This window comes from Phyllostomus discolor, chromosome 6 (assembly GCF_004126475.2).
Source record: "Phyllostomus discolor isolate MPI-MPIP mPhyDis1 chromosome 6, mPhyDis1.pri.v3, whole genome shotgun sequence".
Lineage (NCBI taxonomy): Eukaryota > Metazoa > Chordata > Mammalia > Chiroptera > Phyllostomidae > Phyllostomus > Phyllostomus discolor.
In genome coordinates, this window is record NC_040908.2 from 131988814 (window position 1) to 132007905 (window position 19092).

Here is a 19092-nt window from a genome sequence, read left to right on the forward strand (position 1 = left end):
TCATTATTCATTTCTCCCTTCTAGAGGCAACCAAATTACCAATTGTTTGGCCTTTTTTTTTTTTTTTTGCCAGAAATAATCAATGTATTTATAAGCATACTTATTTTTCTTACTATCTTTTTTATTCCTTTTCCATAGGTGGTATTATCAGACATTATTACATGTCACTTTAAAAAATTTATCATGAATGTGTCCTGGCTGGTGTGGCTCATTGGATTGAGTACTAGCCTGCAGAACCAAAGGGTTGCCGGTTTGATTCCCAGTCAAGGCACATGCCTGGGTTGCAGGCCCTGTCCCCAGTAGGGGGTGTGTGAGAGGCAGCCACACATTGATGTTTCTTTTCTTCTCTTCCTCCCTTCCCTTCTGTATAAAATAAAATAATTAAATCTTTAAAAAGATCTATCATGAATACTCTTCCATAACAATATATGTTAAACCACTTAATTTTTAAAATTTTTTTAAAAAGATTTATTTATTTATTTATTTATTTATTTTTAGAGAGGGAAGGGAGGGAGAAAGAGAGAGAGAGAGAGAGAGAGAGAGAGAGAGAGAGAAACATCAATGTGTAGTTGCTGGGGGCTGTGGCCTGCAACCCAGGTATGTGGCCTGACTGGAATCAAACCTGCGATGCTTTGGTTCGCAGCCTGAGCTCAATCCACCGAGCTACGCCAGCCAGGGCTTTTTTTTTTTTTTTTAAAGAAGCAGAGTTTGTTTTCCCAGTCTCCTGTTGGTGGACATTTAGGTTTTCTGTGTTTTGCTATCAGTGTCACAATGAAGACATCATTTTGCACATGTGAAAGTTAGCTTCAGGATAAATTTTTAGAAATAGAATTGCATGGTCAAATGTAATGGGCATTTAGAATTTGATAGATGTTGCCAGATCCTCTCCACCCCATCCCCATAGATGTACTGATTTATAGCCCCACCAACAATATGAGTCTTTATTCCCTATGTATATTTATCAGTTGTTTTTTAGTCTTTGTCTCTTTAAGTGAAAAAAAGGAATCTTGGCAATTTAATTTGCATTTTTCTGCATGAGTCAGGTTGATCATCTTTACCAGTGATTAAGAGCCATTAGTAATTTTTCTGTTTAATTTCCATTTATATCTTTCACCCATCTAATTAATTGTTGGTCTTTTTTAAAAAATGAGATTGTGGATGCTATTTATATATTAACAGGAGTTGGCCCTTTCTCTTTGATATAATGTACTTTATTTTCTGGTCAATTGGAGTATTTTGGAATATTGCATTTTATGTTAGGAAGCATTCAAAGGCTTGTTAACCCTTCTTTCAGCTAGTTAGTAAGTATTGCTTATCAGTTGTTTTGTCAACTATTCAGAAGTTTGGTTTAAGCCTGCTGTTACTAAAATCATTAATTTTCCCCCAAAATTAAAAAATGAGTATATATCCATGTAAAGATAGCAATATATATCCAAAGACAAAATAGCTATTAGTCTTTGGTAATACATTTTTTTTCTATTCTAAAAATTATAAGTAAATGATTCTAGATGAAAAAAGGACAATTACAGATTTTTAGACTGAAATATTACAAATTAGACTGACTACCTAGGGATCATACTGATAATCACTGTCAAAGATGTAAGGGGAAAAAGAATAAGGAAATGTAATTGTGTGCGTTAATACCTTTAGTTCTCACACAAACACTATTAAAGCATGGGGAGCAGGTGGGTATGCTACTTATGTGTTACAGATGAGGAAACCACAGAACCAAATAGGTAAGTAGGTTCAACCCAAGATAGATGTCTGTTGTGAACAGTGCTACTATAAGTATTACGTATATATACTTGTTTGAGTACCTCTTTGCAGTTCTTTTGGGATATGAACCTAGGAGTAGAATTGCAGGGTTATATGATAATTGTGTTTAATGTTTTGAGAAGCCACCAAATTCCCACAGCAGTGGAACCATTTTATATTCATTTTCACCAGCAATGTCCATGGATTCCAAATTTTTCCACATTCATATCAGTACTTGCTATTTTTCATAATTTCTTGATATTCTAAATGGTATTATAGGTGGTATAATTTTTTTTACTTTGTTTTCTGTGTGTTGCTGGAATACAGAAATATGTTTTTTTCTATGTAAATTTTGTATCTAGTGGCCTCAGATTCACTTGATAATTCTAATAGTTTGTGTATTTATCAAATTTCCTATGTACATCTGAATTTCTGATTTCCAAGTGCTATCTTATATATTTTTTTTCATAGTAGTTGGTTATTTTATGGATGCAATATTCTTATGAATGGCTTGGAGGATATTTATTAGAATTTAAATTCTTTTAAAATTTTTCATTACCTTAGTTTCCTTTGTGGTCAATTCTGTCGCTTTTCACTTTGGTCCCTCTTATTTGGTAAGTATTTCAGAGATATCTAGTGATCTTTGGTTATCTGTTCATGTTTACAAAGGACTAAGATGGTTTGGTTTTGGTAGTTGACTTTGGCTTCTTAGCATTTTGAGGTCTGTTTTTCCCAAGGAACTTTTCTCCAAATGGAGATTGAGAGCTCTGCATGAGTTTCAGGGCCAGTAGCAGCCAGTTAGGCTGGGGACCTAAAACCTATTCTGGGGTTCCAGTGCTGTGAAGACTTTTTTCTTTTAGTTGTTTTTGTTTCCTTCCTCCTGATCCCCCACTTCTGCTACCTCCATTTGTTTATGTTTGGAACACCCTTAGGCTCAGCCATACTTTTCTTTTATCTCTTTTATACCTAGCACACCCCCATGCTGAATGCTCTTCTTCCCAGATCTGGATACTGAGCCTGGGGAACCAAAGTTTATACAGGAAGTAAGACTGTCAAGAGTGGCTCTCCTCTTCTGTGAGCAGTCTTTTAATTACTTTGATTTCCCTTAATTCGCCTTATTTTCCTGGGTTTGGTGTTTTCTATTTAGGAAGTTGGGACAGCTCCTGCCTCCTTATAGTCCTTGCCTATGCTTGTTTTGATTGGATTGTTATTTCTTCTGCTATGGCTTTTTTATCCAATTAGTCTCATCTATTTCTTTTAGAAATTCTTCCTTCCCTTCCCTGCTTGATGATGGGCTATTTCTTATTTTTCAATTGTCATCAATTTATTCTTATAATATGAAAAATTTGGACATAAAACACATGTATCTACTCCACAGCTTAAATAAAACAAATATAATTGAAGTTCTTTATTCTTTTCTGATTGTATTGCACTCCTTTTTTATGCATCTATTGATACTGTGTGTATTTCTAAACAATGAAGAGCATTGTTTTGAATGTGTTTGAGCTTTGCATAGTGACATACTGCATGAATATTTCTGCATCTTGTTTTTTTCCACTTATCATGGTTCTTTTGTTTGTTCATTCTCTTAGCATACTTTCTGTTATTGCAGTGGAATTTGAGGAGGGAGGAGAAGTCAGCCCATGTATTTCTAGTATGGCTTTTTTAAAAGGGAGATTGAAGCACCTTTTGGATATGTCACTATTAACACGTAGGAGAAAGGATGCAGTGTTACCTCTTCTTGTTTCAACTGATGATGATAGGTGAATATGACACCTTGCTGTGTCATACAAGCTAGGCAATTGAGTCTTGCTCCTGACCTCTATTTGCTGTTATAAATCCTTTTGGAAACAGAAAGCCACCATTCATTCGTTTTCGGGTTTAACTGAGGTTTAAATAAGGGTTTGAGTTCTTAATGCTAGAAGGGCTTTTTATGCGCCATTTAGTACAAACTGTACTAGAGAAACCCAGGCCCAGAGAAGGTGAGTGACTTGTCTGAGATGATCCAGGGGGAAAACACACAAATTGGAAACTGTTGTTATAGTTCCTTATTTTCTACTCTACTGCAGCAAACCAAGGATAAAGTCTCCTTTTTGTTAACACTGAACTTTGATTTTTGCCTGTCCTTTAAAATATTTATTTGAATACCAGGAGATTTTATACATAAGGATGAGTGTAAATCTTTGAATTGATGTTTACTTGTTGTGTTTTCCTTAGGATCAGAATGGTTTCAATCCCAGAATACTATGAAGGCAAGAATGTTCTCCTTACTGGAGCTACCGGTTTCCTAGGGAAAGTACTTCTGGAAAAGTTGCTGAGGTCTTGTCCTAAGGTGAATTTAGTGTATGTTTTGGTGAGGCAGAAAGCTGGACAGACATCGCAAGAGCGAGTAGAAGAAGTCATTAGTGGCAAGGTAAGTGTGGAAAATAATCATTTGGAGAAGAAAAAAAAGTGTGGTGTTTGTGTGTATATTTCTTCAGTATCCTGAAAAAAGTTAATAAAAGGTACCCTACAGAATGGCAGTGAACTGGATATGATGTGATCAGTAGGAGAAAAAAACTTTTCTTTATGATGGGAAAAATTTTATAACAAGTTCCACATTGCTTTTATGGTAGATATAGACTGTGTTTTTAGAAAATGTGAGGCAAATTATTTGTGATTACTAAGTATTTCAAGTAGACTTCAGAATATAATAATTAAGAGATAGTTTCTAGTGACCTCCTGTGCTATGAGACTCTGTGCTTTCATAACACTTAAAAATTTGTTAGCACCGATTGTTCCCTAGAACAGTATTAGAGGGTAGCAAAGTCACCTATTCCCATTTGACAAACAAGAACATGATGACAGAGGGGTCAAATATGATACAAGAATATGTCATACATTTTGAAACTAGAAAATACAAGGGTGGGCAAAAGTAGGTTTACATTAGTGAGTACGTGGAACAGTTTATTCTTGCATTATTATTTATTAATTGTATTATTTTCCATACAAATAACTGCACACCTACTTTTGCTTATCCCTATATTGCTAAGAAGAAATGGAAATGAGCTGGAGTAAAGTTATTTTACAATCATAAGCTTTTAAATTCTCTCAGAATGAATTAATTTATCTGACATTGATTCATAGTAAGTTTAGTGTAGTTAGCTATGTAATATTTTAGTTATTGGGTAGATATGTGGTACCTTTTAACATTCAGTGACTTATGTTTAAAAAATAAAAACAATATCAGAGACCTCTGAATCAATGAAAGATTACTGAAAAGTGTCAAAAGATACGATAATGAATTATAGATGAACAATTCTTTATAGTTAATAAATAATTTGTTAGACAAGATTTATTTTTCAGTGTTTTGATCTTTTAGTAGAAATCTATAAAGTAGTTAATAGTGACTATTGAATACTTGTGTCAGGAGCTGTGTGCAAAGCACCTCATGTATTTATCACAATAACTCTAAGGTAGGTCTGGTGTTACTCCCATTTATAAGGTCATACATATAGTTAGTGTTTGGGCCAGTGTCTGAACTCTGGCAGATATTGATAGATCCCATTTTACAAATATGGATAGTGAGTCTCAGAGGTTATAATTTTATTTGAAGTTACGTAGCTTATAGATGTTGGAGAGAACACAGATGACTTGGTAACAAATCCCTATTACTTTACAACTATGTAACATTCCCCAAAAGGTAAGAAATGAAGGGAAAGATGATGGAAGAAGGCTTTGTGGTACAATGGGAGAAGTAGTCTTCAGAGTTGCATAGCTTACTAGTTGCAAGAGTAGTTGGTACACTGAGTGATATTAACTTAATTTCCCAAAGCTAATGGTAGTTGATATCCAAGTTGACAAAAATTAGAAGAGAAGATGACAAAGAGCAGAAAAGAGTGTGAAGGGCAGGGAATAACAGAAGTAACACAGCAGGAAGAAGAGTCAAGTTATGGGTTAGGGCATTAATGGGAAGCATATTTCCTAAGAGTGATAAAGTATGATAATGGAAGAACAACTATGAGAAAAAAGGAAGAAAAAAATCAGACCCGTATAGAAATTTGGGGGTGTTTAAATATAACTTTTTAATGATCTTAATATCACAGCATTATAATAAAATATAAAAAATACTAACATGGTGACTTGGAATAAGTTAAAAGACTAAACTATATTTAGAATGTTTACTGAGGTATTTGTTTGGGAATGATTTCCATTCAAATATAACCGGTTCAGAAAGGTAAACTTCACTTATGTTTAGAGCATCTGTTTTTCTTGCTTATATTTTTATTTTCTCATAAAGAGGTAATCTTAAAACCACATGGTTTTAACTGTGAAGTATAGAAATAAATTATTTGATGCTATTAATATGGAATTAACTAATAAAAGTATTTACCTTTGTCTCCACTCTTTATTAATCCTATTTGTCCCCACATGAAAACTTTATAAATAATTCTTACTTCTGGAAAAACAAATTTTCTCTGGATTTTTTTTTAAATGATCTACTTTTTTGAGTGTTACTCAGTGATAGTATAACTCAAATAGCTAGTAACACATTATAACATTCTTCCCCATTGCCCCACACACTCTCATGCACTTGTGTTCCTCCATCCTGTCACAAAGATATGTGGAGTCCTGCTATGTATCAGGGGTTGTTCAGGTTACCAGAGCTATAGCAGTGAACAAAATAAAGTCCCAGCATTTGGGGAATTTACTTCCTAGTTTGAGAGACAGGTTAACAAATAAATAACATGTTGAGTAGTGATATGTGCTATGCAGAAAAGGAAAGCAGGTAAAGGGGATAGAAAGTGATAGAGGTGCTACTTTAGATTTGATGATCAGAAAAGTTCTCTGAGGTGACATTTGGGCAGAGACCTGAATGAAGTGAGGAAGAATCCTTGTGGGAATGTGGAGGAAGATTGTTCAAGGCAGAGGAAATGGTAGGGGCAAAGGCTCTGAGATGGGAACTACTTGATAGGTGGAAAGAGCATCAGGACAAACGCTGATTTTTATTTTACTGGGACTGTATAAAGCATGTAAAGTAACTATTAAGTACTAGGATATTCCCTACCAACACTCCTCTCCAGGTGAGCTTTCTGCCTCCTAAAATATAAAATTGCTAGTTTATTATTCTTTTAAAATTTTTGCTTGTTTAACTTGAGATAGAGGGCTTCAAACAAATATTTATACTTAACACATGAGGAAAGTGTAGCTGATATTAACTTTAAACTCAAAGAATTATCACATGAAGTTTCCAGGTTCTTATTTTTAAAAGTAAGATGGGAGTTAGGTGAGAAGATGGACTGATCTCTGTTCCCTATTATTTTAAAATGAAAACTGTTTGGTAAAGTAGTGTAAGAACATGTTTTAAAAACGTGATATAATTTTTAGCTTATTTTCCAGGGACTTTTAATTATAACTCTTGAGAACATTGAATTGGTAAATTGACCTCAGCTTAGTGCAGATTGATATCATTACCTTATGGCTACTTTTTTATATTGACCAAATAGGTTAACAGATTCTGTTTATTTATTGAAGGCAGTGTGATTCTCAAACCTTAGGTTTCTGGACCCCTTAGCACTCTTAAAAATTATTGGGGACTTCAAAGAGGCTTTGTTTTGTGAAGTTTTGCTTCAAATATTTTATTGATATTTATCCTAGTAGAAATTAAAACAAAATTTTAAAGAATATACAAGCACACATTCCATTAGCCATCAAAGTAAGGTTGTCATGACACATGTAGCCTTTGGAAAATTCCTGTCTACACTTGCGAGAGAACGAAAGTGAAAAATGCAAATAATGTCTTAGTGTTAGTGTGAAAATAGTTTTGACCTTGTAAATTACCTAAAATAGTCTTGGGGACTCCTAGGATCCTTAGACTGTACTTGAGAACTGCTGTTGAGTAAGAGTGTACAGTGGTGTTTAGACCATTTGGGGACAGTCTGCTGGTACATTTTTATGGATATACCTAATAAGGGCAAATGTTCGTATTTTAGAAGAGAGTTAGTTGACTTTTACGGACATCCAAAATTAATTTGAACCTGAGCTTGGCAGTAAAGAAAAGATTTAGAAAATGAAGTTGGGGTTAGAAACAAAACTTATTAGAATGCTTTAAGCTCAAATTTGGTACATGTAAAGAATCTTATTCTGTAGGCACATCCCCAAAAGGAATTTTGATTACAGTATTTATTTTTACTCATTTTTTATTTTTCAGAAAATATTTGTTGTGCCTCCTTAGTGCTAGGTATTTGACTTGATGCAGGGGTTTGGCTTCGGGGGAAAAATAAGAAAGAGTCCCTACTTAAATGGAGCCTGTAGTCTAGAGAGGTTTTAAGAGGGACGAGTAAAGGTAAAGGTGTCAAGTGTAACTGGATAGGAGCAGTTATTGAAGCTGATGTCTTGGTTGAAATTAAGGGCCTGAGTATAATGTGAAATACTTGGGCCTCCACTGTGGGTTCTCAGGGCAGTGCTTCTAAAACTTTATCTCCACAGTGATTTGTAAGGAAAATAAGTATCTTCTACTTAAAGCCTAAAATTTCTTTGAACTTTTTGGTTTAGTCTAAACATATGGCCATTATATTGAATATAAAAATGCATTGTCCAAAAATATTTGTCTAAATAAATATTTCACTAGAATAGCCCATAAATTATATTATTTTTCTTATGTGTTTAATTCCTGTCTACCACATCCTGCCATTTAATCCCAGGGCCACTCATTCTCCATTATGTATTGCTCTGCTAATGAATCAGTAAAATGTGTCCTTTTTATATCAAGTATCAGGGAATATACACTTCAAGTTAGTAAGAAACTTCTAGGGAAGCCTGCAGTGATTTTGACCGAGGAATGAAGAGTATAGGTAAAGAGTATATACCATAGTGGGACATTGTTTTATGGTAGAGTTTCTCAATTTCAGCACTAATGACATTTTGAGCCAGATAATTCTTTGTTATGGGAAGCTGTTTTGTGCTTTGTAGGGTGACAGCAGCATTCCTGGCATCTACTCACTACATGCCAGCTTCTTCCTTCCGCCACCCTCCCAGTTGTGAGAACCAAAAATGTCTTCAGACATCACCAAATGTTCCCTGGAAGCAAAAATTACACCAGGTTGAGAGCTACTGATTCATAGGAATGTCTCTGGGAAAAGAAACTACATTGGATAGTGAGGATTAAATTAAAATAGTTGACCTGAAATAAATTCTGGAAGGGGAATAAAGTATATAAAAGAGGGCATCAGTGAACTTAATAAAGTAGGGACTAATTGGGGTACCAGTGGGGGAAAATGGTATTGATTAAAGAGAGGGTGACTAGGAAAGGGAAGAGTATCAAGTTGTGATGTAACTTGTGAAGCAGCATGATCATGTCTTGGTGGAGATACGTGATAGGAAGGGGAATTTAAGGTCATTGGCAATCTGGGAGAATGAAAAAAAAATGAAATAAAAAGTGTGTATTCAGGGTGTTAAAAGTACTTTTCTGGTCGTTCCTCGGGTTCTTTTTTCTCTGCTTGTCCCTTAAATATTGATATTCTTCAAAGTTTCGTTCTGGGCCTTGATTTCTTCAGAGTAGGTCCAGTTCGGTGATTACTGAGCACTGTTTTATGTTAGATGAATAGTTGTGTTTTTTGTTTTTTTTTTTAATATTTTATTTATTTATTTCTGGAGAGGGGAGAGAGGGGGAGAAAGAGAGAGAGAGAGAGAGAGAGAGAGAGAGAGAGAGAAGCATCAATGTGCAGTTGCTGGGGATTATGGCCTGCAACCTGGGAATGTACCTTGTCTGGGAATCGAACCTGGGACACTTTGGTTCCCAGCCCGCGCTCAATCCACTGAGCTACGCGAGCCAGGGCTGAATGGTTTTAAATTAGATTTGGAAAAAGCTTTATATAGTCTGTACCTATCAGCTACCTGTGTGTGGTTAGTAAATCTGTATCAGTCTGGCTCTCTCTTCCCTGAACTCTAGACTGACAGAACCAGTTACCTGTACTAGATTTGTCTTCCGGGGATTTGTCTTCCGGGGTGTCATATAAGCACTTTATATTCAACATTCACAAAACAGTTTTTGAAAAACCTTCAAAAATTTGAATCTTTATAACTGTACTTCTTTTACTTTCAGTGTGTTCCACCTAGTGAATTTATTTCCTTAACAAATATTTATGTCTTGCTATTTAGGGCCTGCATGCTAAGCAAATAGATATTGTCCCAGTCCTGCTGGAGTTTGCATCCCTATCCTTCATATCCAGTCATTGGCCAAACCTACTGAATTGTTTTTAATTTCTCAAATATATCAATCCTATCTCAGTGGTTGTACATGGTACTTCCTCTGCCGGAAACACTAATCTTGTACTTCATAATCTCAGGTCTTTACCAAGTTGGGTTAGTGCTATCTCCTAGGCAGTCCCATAGCACTGTAATATTTACCCCTATTTTATTACTTAAAATTGTATTTAATTGTTTATTTACTTGTTTAGTTTTACCTTGTAAAGTCTGAATTTTAGAAATCCGAATGAGCATTTTAAACACTGTCCTGATGTTTGTACTGCTTAGGTCTGTTCTGAGGGATAATATAATCAACAAAGGTGTAGACAGTTCAAATTTATCTCTGCAAATTACCAGCTCTGTATCTTGAGCAAGTTACTTAACCTCTCTGATTCCTCAGATTCCTTATCTATGAAATGGGGATAGTAATGTGGGTCTCATAGGGTGTTTTTGATACAGAATGATAAGAATAGGAACTTTAGGGGTTGTATAGTTGAAGTTTTAAAACTAGTGATACTCAATGGGGAAAAGGGAGATGATAGTGGGTTTTAGAAGGTTCAAAAATGCTGCCCTAAACTGCTTTTTCCCCTTTGATAGCTCTTTGACAGGTTGAGAGATGAAAATCCAGATTTTAGGGAGAAAATTGTAGCAATCAACAGTGAACTTACCCAACCTAAACTGGCTCTTAGTGAAGAAGATAAAGAGATCATCATAGAGTCTACCAATATTATATTCCACTGTGCAGCCACAGTAAGGTTTAATGAAAATTTAAGGTAAGTAAAGGTATTTCTCTGATATTTGAACTTCTGCATGGTTAAAAGATTTAATCAGAACTCTATTTTTCAGTCAAGTTGTTTTGATACTGTCACGTGTAGCTTTCAGTGTCCTACATGGTGAGAAAAGAATTTCCTTTCTCTTGTTATCAGTTTAAAAATATTGGATAGCTAGTGTATATTTATTAGAAGTTATCATCCATGTAATTATGGGACAGGGGAAGGCAAGAAATGGGAGTTATGGAGTAGAAGAAAGAAAAGTTCCCCTTGGATGGGAGTGTTGGCCTGAACAGCTAATAGTGTTTGTTTCCTCTTCCCTCCATTCTTTCAGCACCTTTATTTTTCTACTCCACATATGTCCATCTGAAAATTTTTAAAAATTAGGCTCAGGTTTGTAGAGTAAGGTAAAACAGCTTATAAATTTAAGTCATACCTTGTTTTTGTTTTAAAACTCTGTCAGCAGTGTTAGGGGCAAGGTAAATTGAACATAATTTAAAAAATAATTTGGACTTCCTTCAAGATATCTGTTTTAAGAAAAAACACTCTAAATGCTTATTATTTTGAAAACATTTAACAAATATGCATTTTAAAGAGTGGTGTTTAATTCAGAGCATTCTTTTTGATGGTATGTTAAAAAATATAGTGTTATGATGTTAATCAAATTGTATGATCTTATGCCAGTTAAATTGATGCAGACTTCTTTAGGTTTCACAATTACTTGAAGGCCTTTTTCTTAAAGTGCTTTTCAATTAAATTCTGATTAGTTAAATTGAGATTATCTCCTACATTGTCTTTAATATAGAAGTATAAACCTTAATTGACATTATACAATGTAATAGTTCAAATGCCAAAGCATTACAATGTGTTTTGCCTATATTCCAGGTGAGGGTACTGCAAAATAGTCCCTTATGTTTCTGTAATAGTGCTTTATAGTTTTTAGGGTATTTGATATTTTCTCATCCATTATTTTATTCAATGCTGTTACCAACTGTAATAGTATAAGCAAATCTATATGATGCTTATGGAAACTGAGGCAGCATTGTGTAATGGAAAGGTGGTGAGCTTTGGAATCACATACCTTAATTTTGATCTTTATTATTTAGTAATCTTCATTATTTATTTTTTAGTTCTTTTTATGCAGCTGTTACATATTCATGATTGAAAAGTGACAAAAGAATCTTATAAGAACTATTGTACAATCATATTTTCATGAAGTGTATGCGTGTGTGTGTGTGTATATGTTTATAGACATGTCTTTCTATACTTGCCAGTTATCTTTGGGTAGTGTAATTCCAGGTAGGCTTTTAGTATGAAATAGTCAATCCAACAGGTGTTTTTTCCCCCACAGTTCTGCCTTTTATGATTTTTAATTTTTTTCATAACCAAAAGAAAGAGTTCACACAGCCTTTAGAAATTGTTTTCAAGGGAAAAAAGTATATAGATACTAGATAATTGTGGTATATATAGTCTTCACTGGAATAGACAACATTAATTGGTGTGAAACTCATCAAACTAGCCTTTATGAGGAAGACCAAACTACAGTACTTTCAGGGTACCTTCTTTCTCTCTTTTTGTTCTCCTGGGATAAGCAAGGCTACTATTAATGAAAGGGAAATCTTTTCATGATTATTCTTTCTTCTTTTACTAGAGATACCATAGAGGATTGGGTAGCCAAGTAAATAAAATTTATTATTCTCTGTTTCTTATCAAGGCATATATGTTTGCTGACCAAAGCCTCATCATTGAAATTATTGTTTGCTATGAAGCAGTTTTACTGGTGATACTACAGCATTAGATTTGGGCTAGACAGTCTAAAATACTGTATGTAGATTGGCATGTAATAACTACTTATAAAACAGTTACTCTTTATAACCACTTTTTTAAGTTAACCCATAAATAAGAAATGGCACATTATACCCAATATTTTGGGAAAAACCAAGATAAATTACCCACAGATTCTATTTGCAAATCTGTACAATCTAATAGAGGAAATAGAATATATTTAAATAACCATAATATAGAATAGAAAATAAGGAATTACTGAAAAATAACTTTTTTAGCAAGAGCCTTGGGCATGGTTTAAATTACAGGTGTGTGAGTCCCCTATCCTAAGATTAATTGGTCCCTAGGCATCTGTATCTATCTATATCTTTGTTAAGTTTTTAAAAATCAGCAGTTATTGATGAAGTCTCATCTAGGTAGTATTTTTTGAGGTAGGGAAGAGGGGAAGGAGATCAGAATGGCCTGGGGAACTTACTGAAAATGCATTTTCACAGGTTTCACCTCAGACTTTAAAAATGAGGTCCAACAATCTGCATTTTTAATAAACTGTCAAGTGAGTGTCATGCAAAGTGGGAGATCTCCAATTTAAAAGTCTTAGAAGTATTGTTAACATAGATTTTGAACAACCCAGCATGTCTCTGGAAGACAGGTGAACAAGAAAATTTACTGGCAGCTCAAGTTTTCCTTTCTTTCCTTCCCATTCTTTGCTCCCCTCCCCTCCCCTCCTCTCCCCTCCCCTCCCCTCCTCCCTCTCTGTCTATCTAAAAGTAGTTTCTTCTGTGTTCATGATGGACCATAATTACAAAAATGTGTTCATTTATCCCCACCCCTACCCCAGAGCCACGGTTATGGAGTATGCATTTATGACTCCAGGTAACCAAACATAATGAAAATATTATTTCTGTTTAGTACTAAGTGCTTTCTGGTCTGATATGTCAGGGTCTTAGCCTGAATTTCAGTAGAGTAGAAATTGGATGATGGTAAAATAGTGAGGTGATTAGCCTGGCAGTGATACTAAGAGTTACTTGTGTTGGCACAAAATGCCTTCAGGTTTGGGCTCTCAGGTACAGATGGGAGGGGGAAAGCAGGAGTGGAGGGGTAGAAAGGCTCTGGAGTGTTTCCTCTCTCAAGTTATTCCTTATTTTCAGTGACCCAGAAACTCTGTCACCATCCTCAGGAACAGAATATCCTTTGTGTTCTGATCCTAAAACATTACTGTCCTTACCCCTATTGTTTTGCAAATGAAAGAGAAAGCAACACTTTGCCTTGCATTCTAGTGGATAGTATCCTCTCTGTCAAATGTCTTTTCTGCTGCATTTCCATTTGAACAGCTTTTCCTTCTCAGTTGAGATAAGAAAGAAAAAAGATACATTCATGATTGTAAGATCCTAACCCAATTACTTTATTTTTAAAAAATTTCCTTCTGGTATGTTTTCATAAGCTCTTGGATACTGTTAAATTATGAGAAAAATAAGACACAGGAATTTTTCCTTTTGTGAATTATTTCTTTTTCCTGGTGACCCAGAACTTGCTGTCCTGTCCTTAGGAACCTGTAACAGAATATTCTCTGTATACCTCTTCCAAAACATTGTTTTGCAAATACAGTAGACTTCAAAGCACTGCTTTATAGTCAAGTGGACCAGATTGTATCTGTGATATATCCTGGCCATTTAAAAGAATGGCTTGATGTTTTTGTTAAGTAAATGTAAGAATTTTAGAAAGTACTAAACACTTTATTTTTAAAAAATTTTTCTTGTGATCCATCTTTGAACATATATGGTTTTATATAAAATGTAAACACAGAATTTCAACTTTACTTGTAGAAATAACGTCCCTATTTTAATTTTTTCCTGTTACAGTTTTCATAATGTGATGATAATCCATCATGTTGATATAGCGTAATTTATGTAAGGTTCACTTAGTACAGCAAATTTAGGTAATTTTAATTTGTTTGAAAAATTTGGGTTAGAACAAGTTTTTCTTCTGAGTTAATTTTAGTATGTTAACTAGATTAAAAACTATCATTTCTGTAACATCTAGTACTCTGTCCTAGTCTCTTTTGGATCAGTTATATCATCAGATACAGTGTCAGTAACAATATACTACCATGCTAGTTTTATGGTAGTGTTGCTGGTATTGCATATTTCAGCTTTTTTCCCCTTCAAATATCAAGCTGTAAACAAAAGTTTAATAGAAAGCAAAATGTACTCACCATCTCTTTACCTTATATAATATGTATTGAATGCCTGTTTGGGGACTCTATTAGGAATAATGCTAAATACATGCAAATTATTTATTTCATTTAATTTTATACAAATCCTATTAGACAGATTCCATTATTGTTCCCATTTAAGGATGAGGAAATTGAGGCTTTGGTACTTGAGTGAATTTACCAGGTCACCTGATCCTAGCTGATAGGTAGGCCAAGCTAGGATTTGAACCCAGGTCTTATTCCAGAGTCTTATTCTTAATCTTGCTTCACTTAGTAATGTATGTATTTTTAAAATATTCATATAGGTTTTCCATGTTTTATAGTTGTCATAAGTATTTTAATGGCTATATTCTTTCATTGTGATAAAATACCAACTGTATTAAATCATTTTATTCATAGTGAGTATTTGGGCTCTCTAGGCTATTGCTATTACAAGATGATGCTTCATTGATATTTTTCCTGTGTGCTTACTTTTGTATTTGTGGAAGCATTTCTAATAAATTTCAGGAAAGGAATATATAGATCACTTTGGATTCTTGCATGTAACTCTCAACATGTGACCCGTTTTATTATGACACCTCTTTTTAACTAGTGTTAAAAAGATGTTTGGATTAATTGCTATAAAGAAGAAAATAAACATGCTCTTATTTGGTTATATGTTATTATAATTTAATGTTTCTGAGTTCTTTTTGTTTTGCTTATTGGTGACTCTGCATTAGCATTTTAAAATTACTTGAACATTCTAATGCATCCATATCATGAAATCAAGATGCAAAAGAATTTTAACATGACTTTAGAATGGATACAGAAAAGCCAAAGATGCAGAAATGATCTATGTTTATTTGTGGGTAATTAAAAAAACTTAATTTGTACTTTTATTTTAAAAATTCTAATGAGATTTATTTTATAATCAGAAGATATTTCTTTTTAAGCATTTCTGATAGAATGGTGTACATTATGTTGAAATAAAATACACAAAATCTGAGCTAAGGGATTAGTTGTAAAGAAACAAATGTCTGTCCCTTGTCTCTAAATCTTTAATGGAAATAAGATTTTGTTTTAAGCAGGAGAAATAAATGGCATAGCTTCCCAATTTTTTGTTGTCTTTTTTTTTTTACAGAGATGCTGTTCAGTTAAATGTGATTGCTACACAAGAGCTTATTCTCCTTGCACAACAAATGAAGAATCTGGAAGTGTTCATGCATGTGTCAACAGCGTATGCCTACTGCAATCGAAAGCATATTGATGAAGTAGTCTATCCACCTCCTGTGGATCCCAAGAAACTAATTGATTCTCTAGAGTATGTTTGTTTGAAATTTATTTTGTTTTGATCTTAAAACTTTGGATCCAAGTTTATATAGATATGTATCTGTTGGTCAATTTCAGTTTCTCCCTCTTCACCCCTTTCTACCCATATACACATGTATATATCTCTATATATGCATATGTATATATACACATTTATCTCATTCAACAAAATTATTACATATCTATTAAGTTGCAGTTTTTTTGATAAAAGATTTGTATCTCAACAACTGTTGGTGTCATTTAACGTGGAGCTTTCACTTTTGACCAGGTGTGATGGTTGGAATAAGGCCTTTGAACATACTTATTCATAATATTAGGGACTCTGTTTTCCAGGCAATCAATCCTAGTGACTAAGTACTTGATACCCAGGGGGACTAATGACTACCTATTGATTAGAAAGATTGTAATTTATTAAAAGATTATCTTTTTTATTTTGTCCAGTGGAATATACCTGTAGAGATATCTTTAATTATTAGAGAATCAGAGGAGTCATGATCCTTTGATACTTTGAGTGTTACTTGTTTGTCATCTTTCCAAGGACTCGGATCCTGTTAACAATTAATTGCATGAGACATATATGGATATGGAGTGAGTGAAGTACGCTTATATCATGGCCAGGATTTCATGTGCTTCATTCAGCCTGTGCTTTCTTGTTAAGTGAAACAACTAAGAATCAGCAAAAGCAATCTTTCTACTTTTATAGACTGCAATTATAAAAACCTTTCAGTATCCATCATATCTTCATATGAGGATTTGTTAATCCTCATATAATATTCCTGTAGTCTTTTTACCCCTTTATTCTTACCTGTTTCCCCTCAGGTCTTCTTTCTTCCCAAAGATTCTGTCCACTTTAATCTCCTTAGTTATCATTCTCTGGCTTCTCAGCCCAATTCTTTTCCTAAGGGTGCTACAGAGTGTTCTTAGCTCCTCCTTCAAGTTTTCTCCTAAAATAAGCATGTAGGCCCTTTCCTTTACGATTTTCCTGTGAATCATGAGGAAGTAGACAGATTATAATAATAAAATAAGTTTATGAGTTTACTAAGATAATTCTTAGGATAATTTCCTGGTTACTGTTTTCTGACTCCATTTCTTAGATGGTTCTGAATACTTCATTTTCTTCACAGGTTAGTAGGCAGAAGTTTTTAATATCTTTAGAAATAGTTGAGTAGAAGTTAATGAAGCTTTTTATTTTTTCTTTTATTGATGGCTAGGATATCCAAATATTTAAGTTGCTAAGAGAGAGAGTATGTAACCTTAGAATTTTATTTCTTCTTTCCTTTCAAAGAAATCTAGCTAACAGATAATTTTAGGATAACTCATGGATTGGGTCTATAAATACACTTTAGTGATGAGGCTTACTGGCTAAAGTCTTCCTTCCATTTAGGTAGTTCATTGTTTTTCTTTTAATGTAGCAACATCTCTTCCATTTCTCAAAGTTGTCTCCATTATGGAGTTTTTCCTAAGTTGATTAGCAACTGCTCTTCAGTTTTATAAGTATTCTTTTCCTTTCACACACGAAAAGTTCTTCCACATACAGAAAAATTCTTGATAATCTCTTTTATGTTTCTCATCAATTAATATGGCTGTCATTAGAGTGACAATTCACTGAGTATACAATTATGTACACGTAGCCTTATAGACAGTAAAGGAAAAGTATCTGAAAACAAGTACATAATATATTGGAATCAGATGCTCAGACTGGGAAAGACCATAGATGTCACCTAATATATAACCTTCCTTTCACAGATTATCAGTATAGACCTTTTTTTAAGAGACTGAGAAAATTGGAGGAATTTTATGATTTGATAGTAGGTTACTAATTGAAATTTTTTACTGCTTAAATACCTTTATTATTTTTTAAAAAATTATTTGGATATTGATAGCTCTGCAAAATACTTCTCCTATCCCAAATCCTCAAACCCTTTCCGTATGTTCTCCCTAAAGAAACAAAATATTCATACTTTGTGCCCAATCACATCTGATTTTTAAAAACATGTAACACTCAAAATGAAATATTTTTTGTTTCATTGGTAATTTTAAACTGCAATGCAATATACTTAATGGCATTTCTTTTTAAAAATTAGCTTACCAAACTATTTTATGAGGGGGAAAAATCAGTTCAAGGCCTCAGAATAGAAATTCCCGGTTTCTGAAAGCAAATGATACTGAAAAGCCCCTTTTCTCCTCTGTTTGTAATTACGTAACCAGCAGAACCAGCCCACAGGTGGACTTTCTACTTCATATAGGAATTGCTCAGGAACTTTTGGACTGCTGCTGTTAAGTATAAAGGGAGGGGTGAGTGGGATGGGATAATTCCAGCACAAAAGAGTGACAAGGCTGGGAACATAGAAAGGAAGTTTTCTTAGCAGTGGAATAAAAATAGCCAAATCCCTTAGACTCCACTTGGCAGGTTTGTTTGGGGTGGAGGAAGGTGACTACAAGTGTCAACCAAAATATTGCACATAATACCACAGGTATGTAAACTACTGAGAACGTTCCAGAGGAATAACCGCAGATGGAGATGATCCTCTAATTGAATTTTTATAGCATGGTGCAATTTATTTTCATTGTTTACCCTAGTTTTTGGTAGTCTTGCCAGTGAGAGCATACAGTTTCCAGTGCTTCACCTTAAATATTGAGGTCACTAGACCTTTTCTATTAATTGTATGTATGTTCATTGCAAAGGTATATAATTAATATGTTATGGTGTTCAGTGGGTATATGTAGAACTACAATTTCTAATCTGAAACCTATTGGGCCAGATGTACTTTTGGGATTTTTTCGACTTTAGGAAAGAATAGAATCAATGTACTGTATCATATAAAATAAATGTAATTAGGTCTGGGGTAGCAACCCTGATCCAGTACATATGACCTATATGAATATTCACACAAGGTGGTATTAAAAAATTTTCACAAGTCCAGATCAGCTTTGCTTCCTATCATATGATTTATGAAAAGAACACTTAAGTTTTCATACCTTTCTGGATATAGAGATTGGTAAAAGAGATATGGACTTAAAGTTGATATATAACGG

At 34.0% G+C, this 19092-nt stretch overlaps 1 protein-coding gene across 3 annotated transcripts in view; it reads left to right on the top strand.

Moving 5' to 3' along the window:
* Positions 1 to 19092, top strand: part of FAR1 (fatty acyl-CoA reductase 1) — a 58058-nt gene that overhangs the window by 15906 nt on the left and 23060 nt on the right. For all 3 annotated transcript variants that reach the window (XM_028517712.2, XM_028517711.2, XM_036029063.1), the window contains 3 exons: positions 3973 to 4168; positions 10579 to 10754; positions 15869 to 16048. In XM_028517712.2, the coding sequence (XP_028373513.1) occupies positions 3980 to 4168; positions 10579 to 10754; positions 15869 to 16048 (545 nt within the window). In that variant the 5' untranslated portion in view covers positions 3973 to 3979. Of the gene's footprint in view, positions 1 to 3972; positions 4169 to 10578; positions 10755 to 15868; positions 16049 to 19092 lie in introns of those variants that run through there.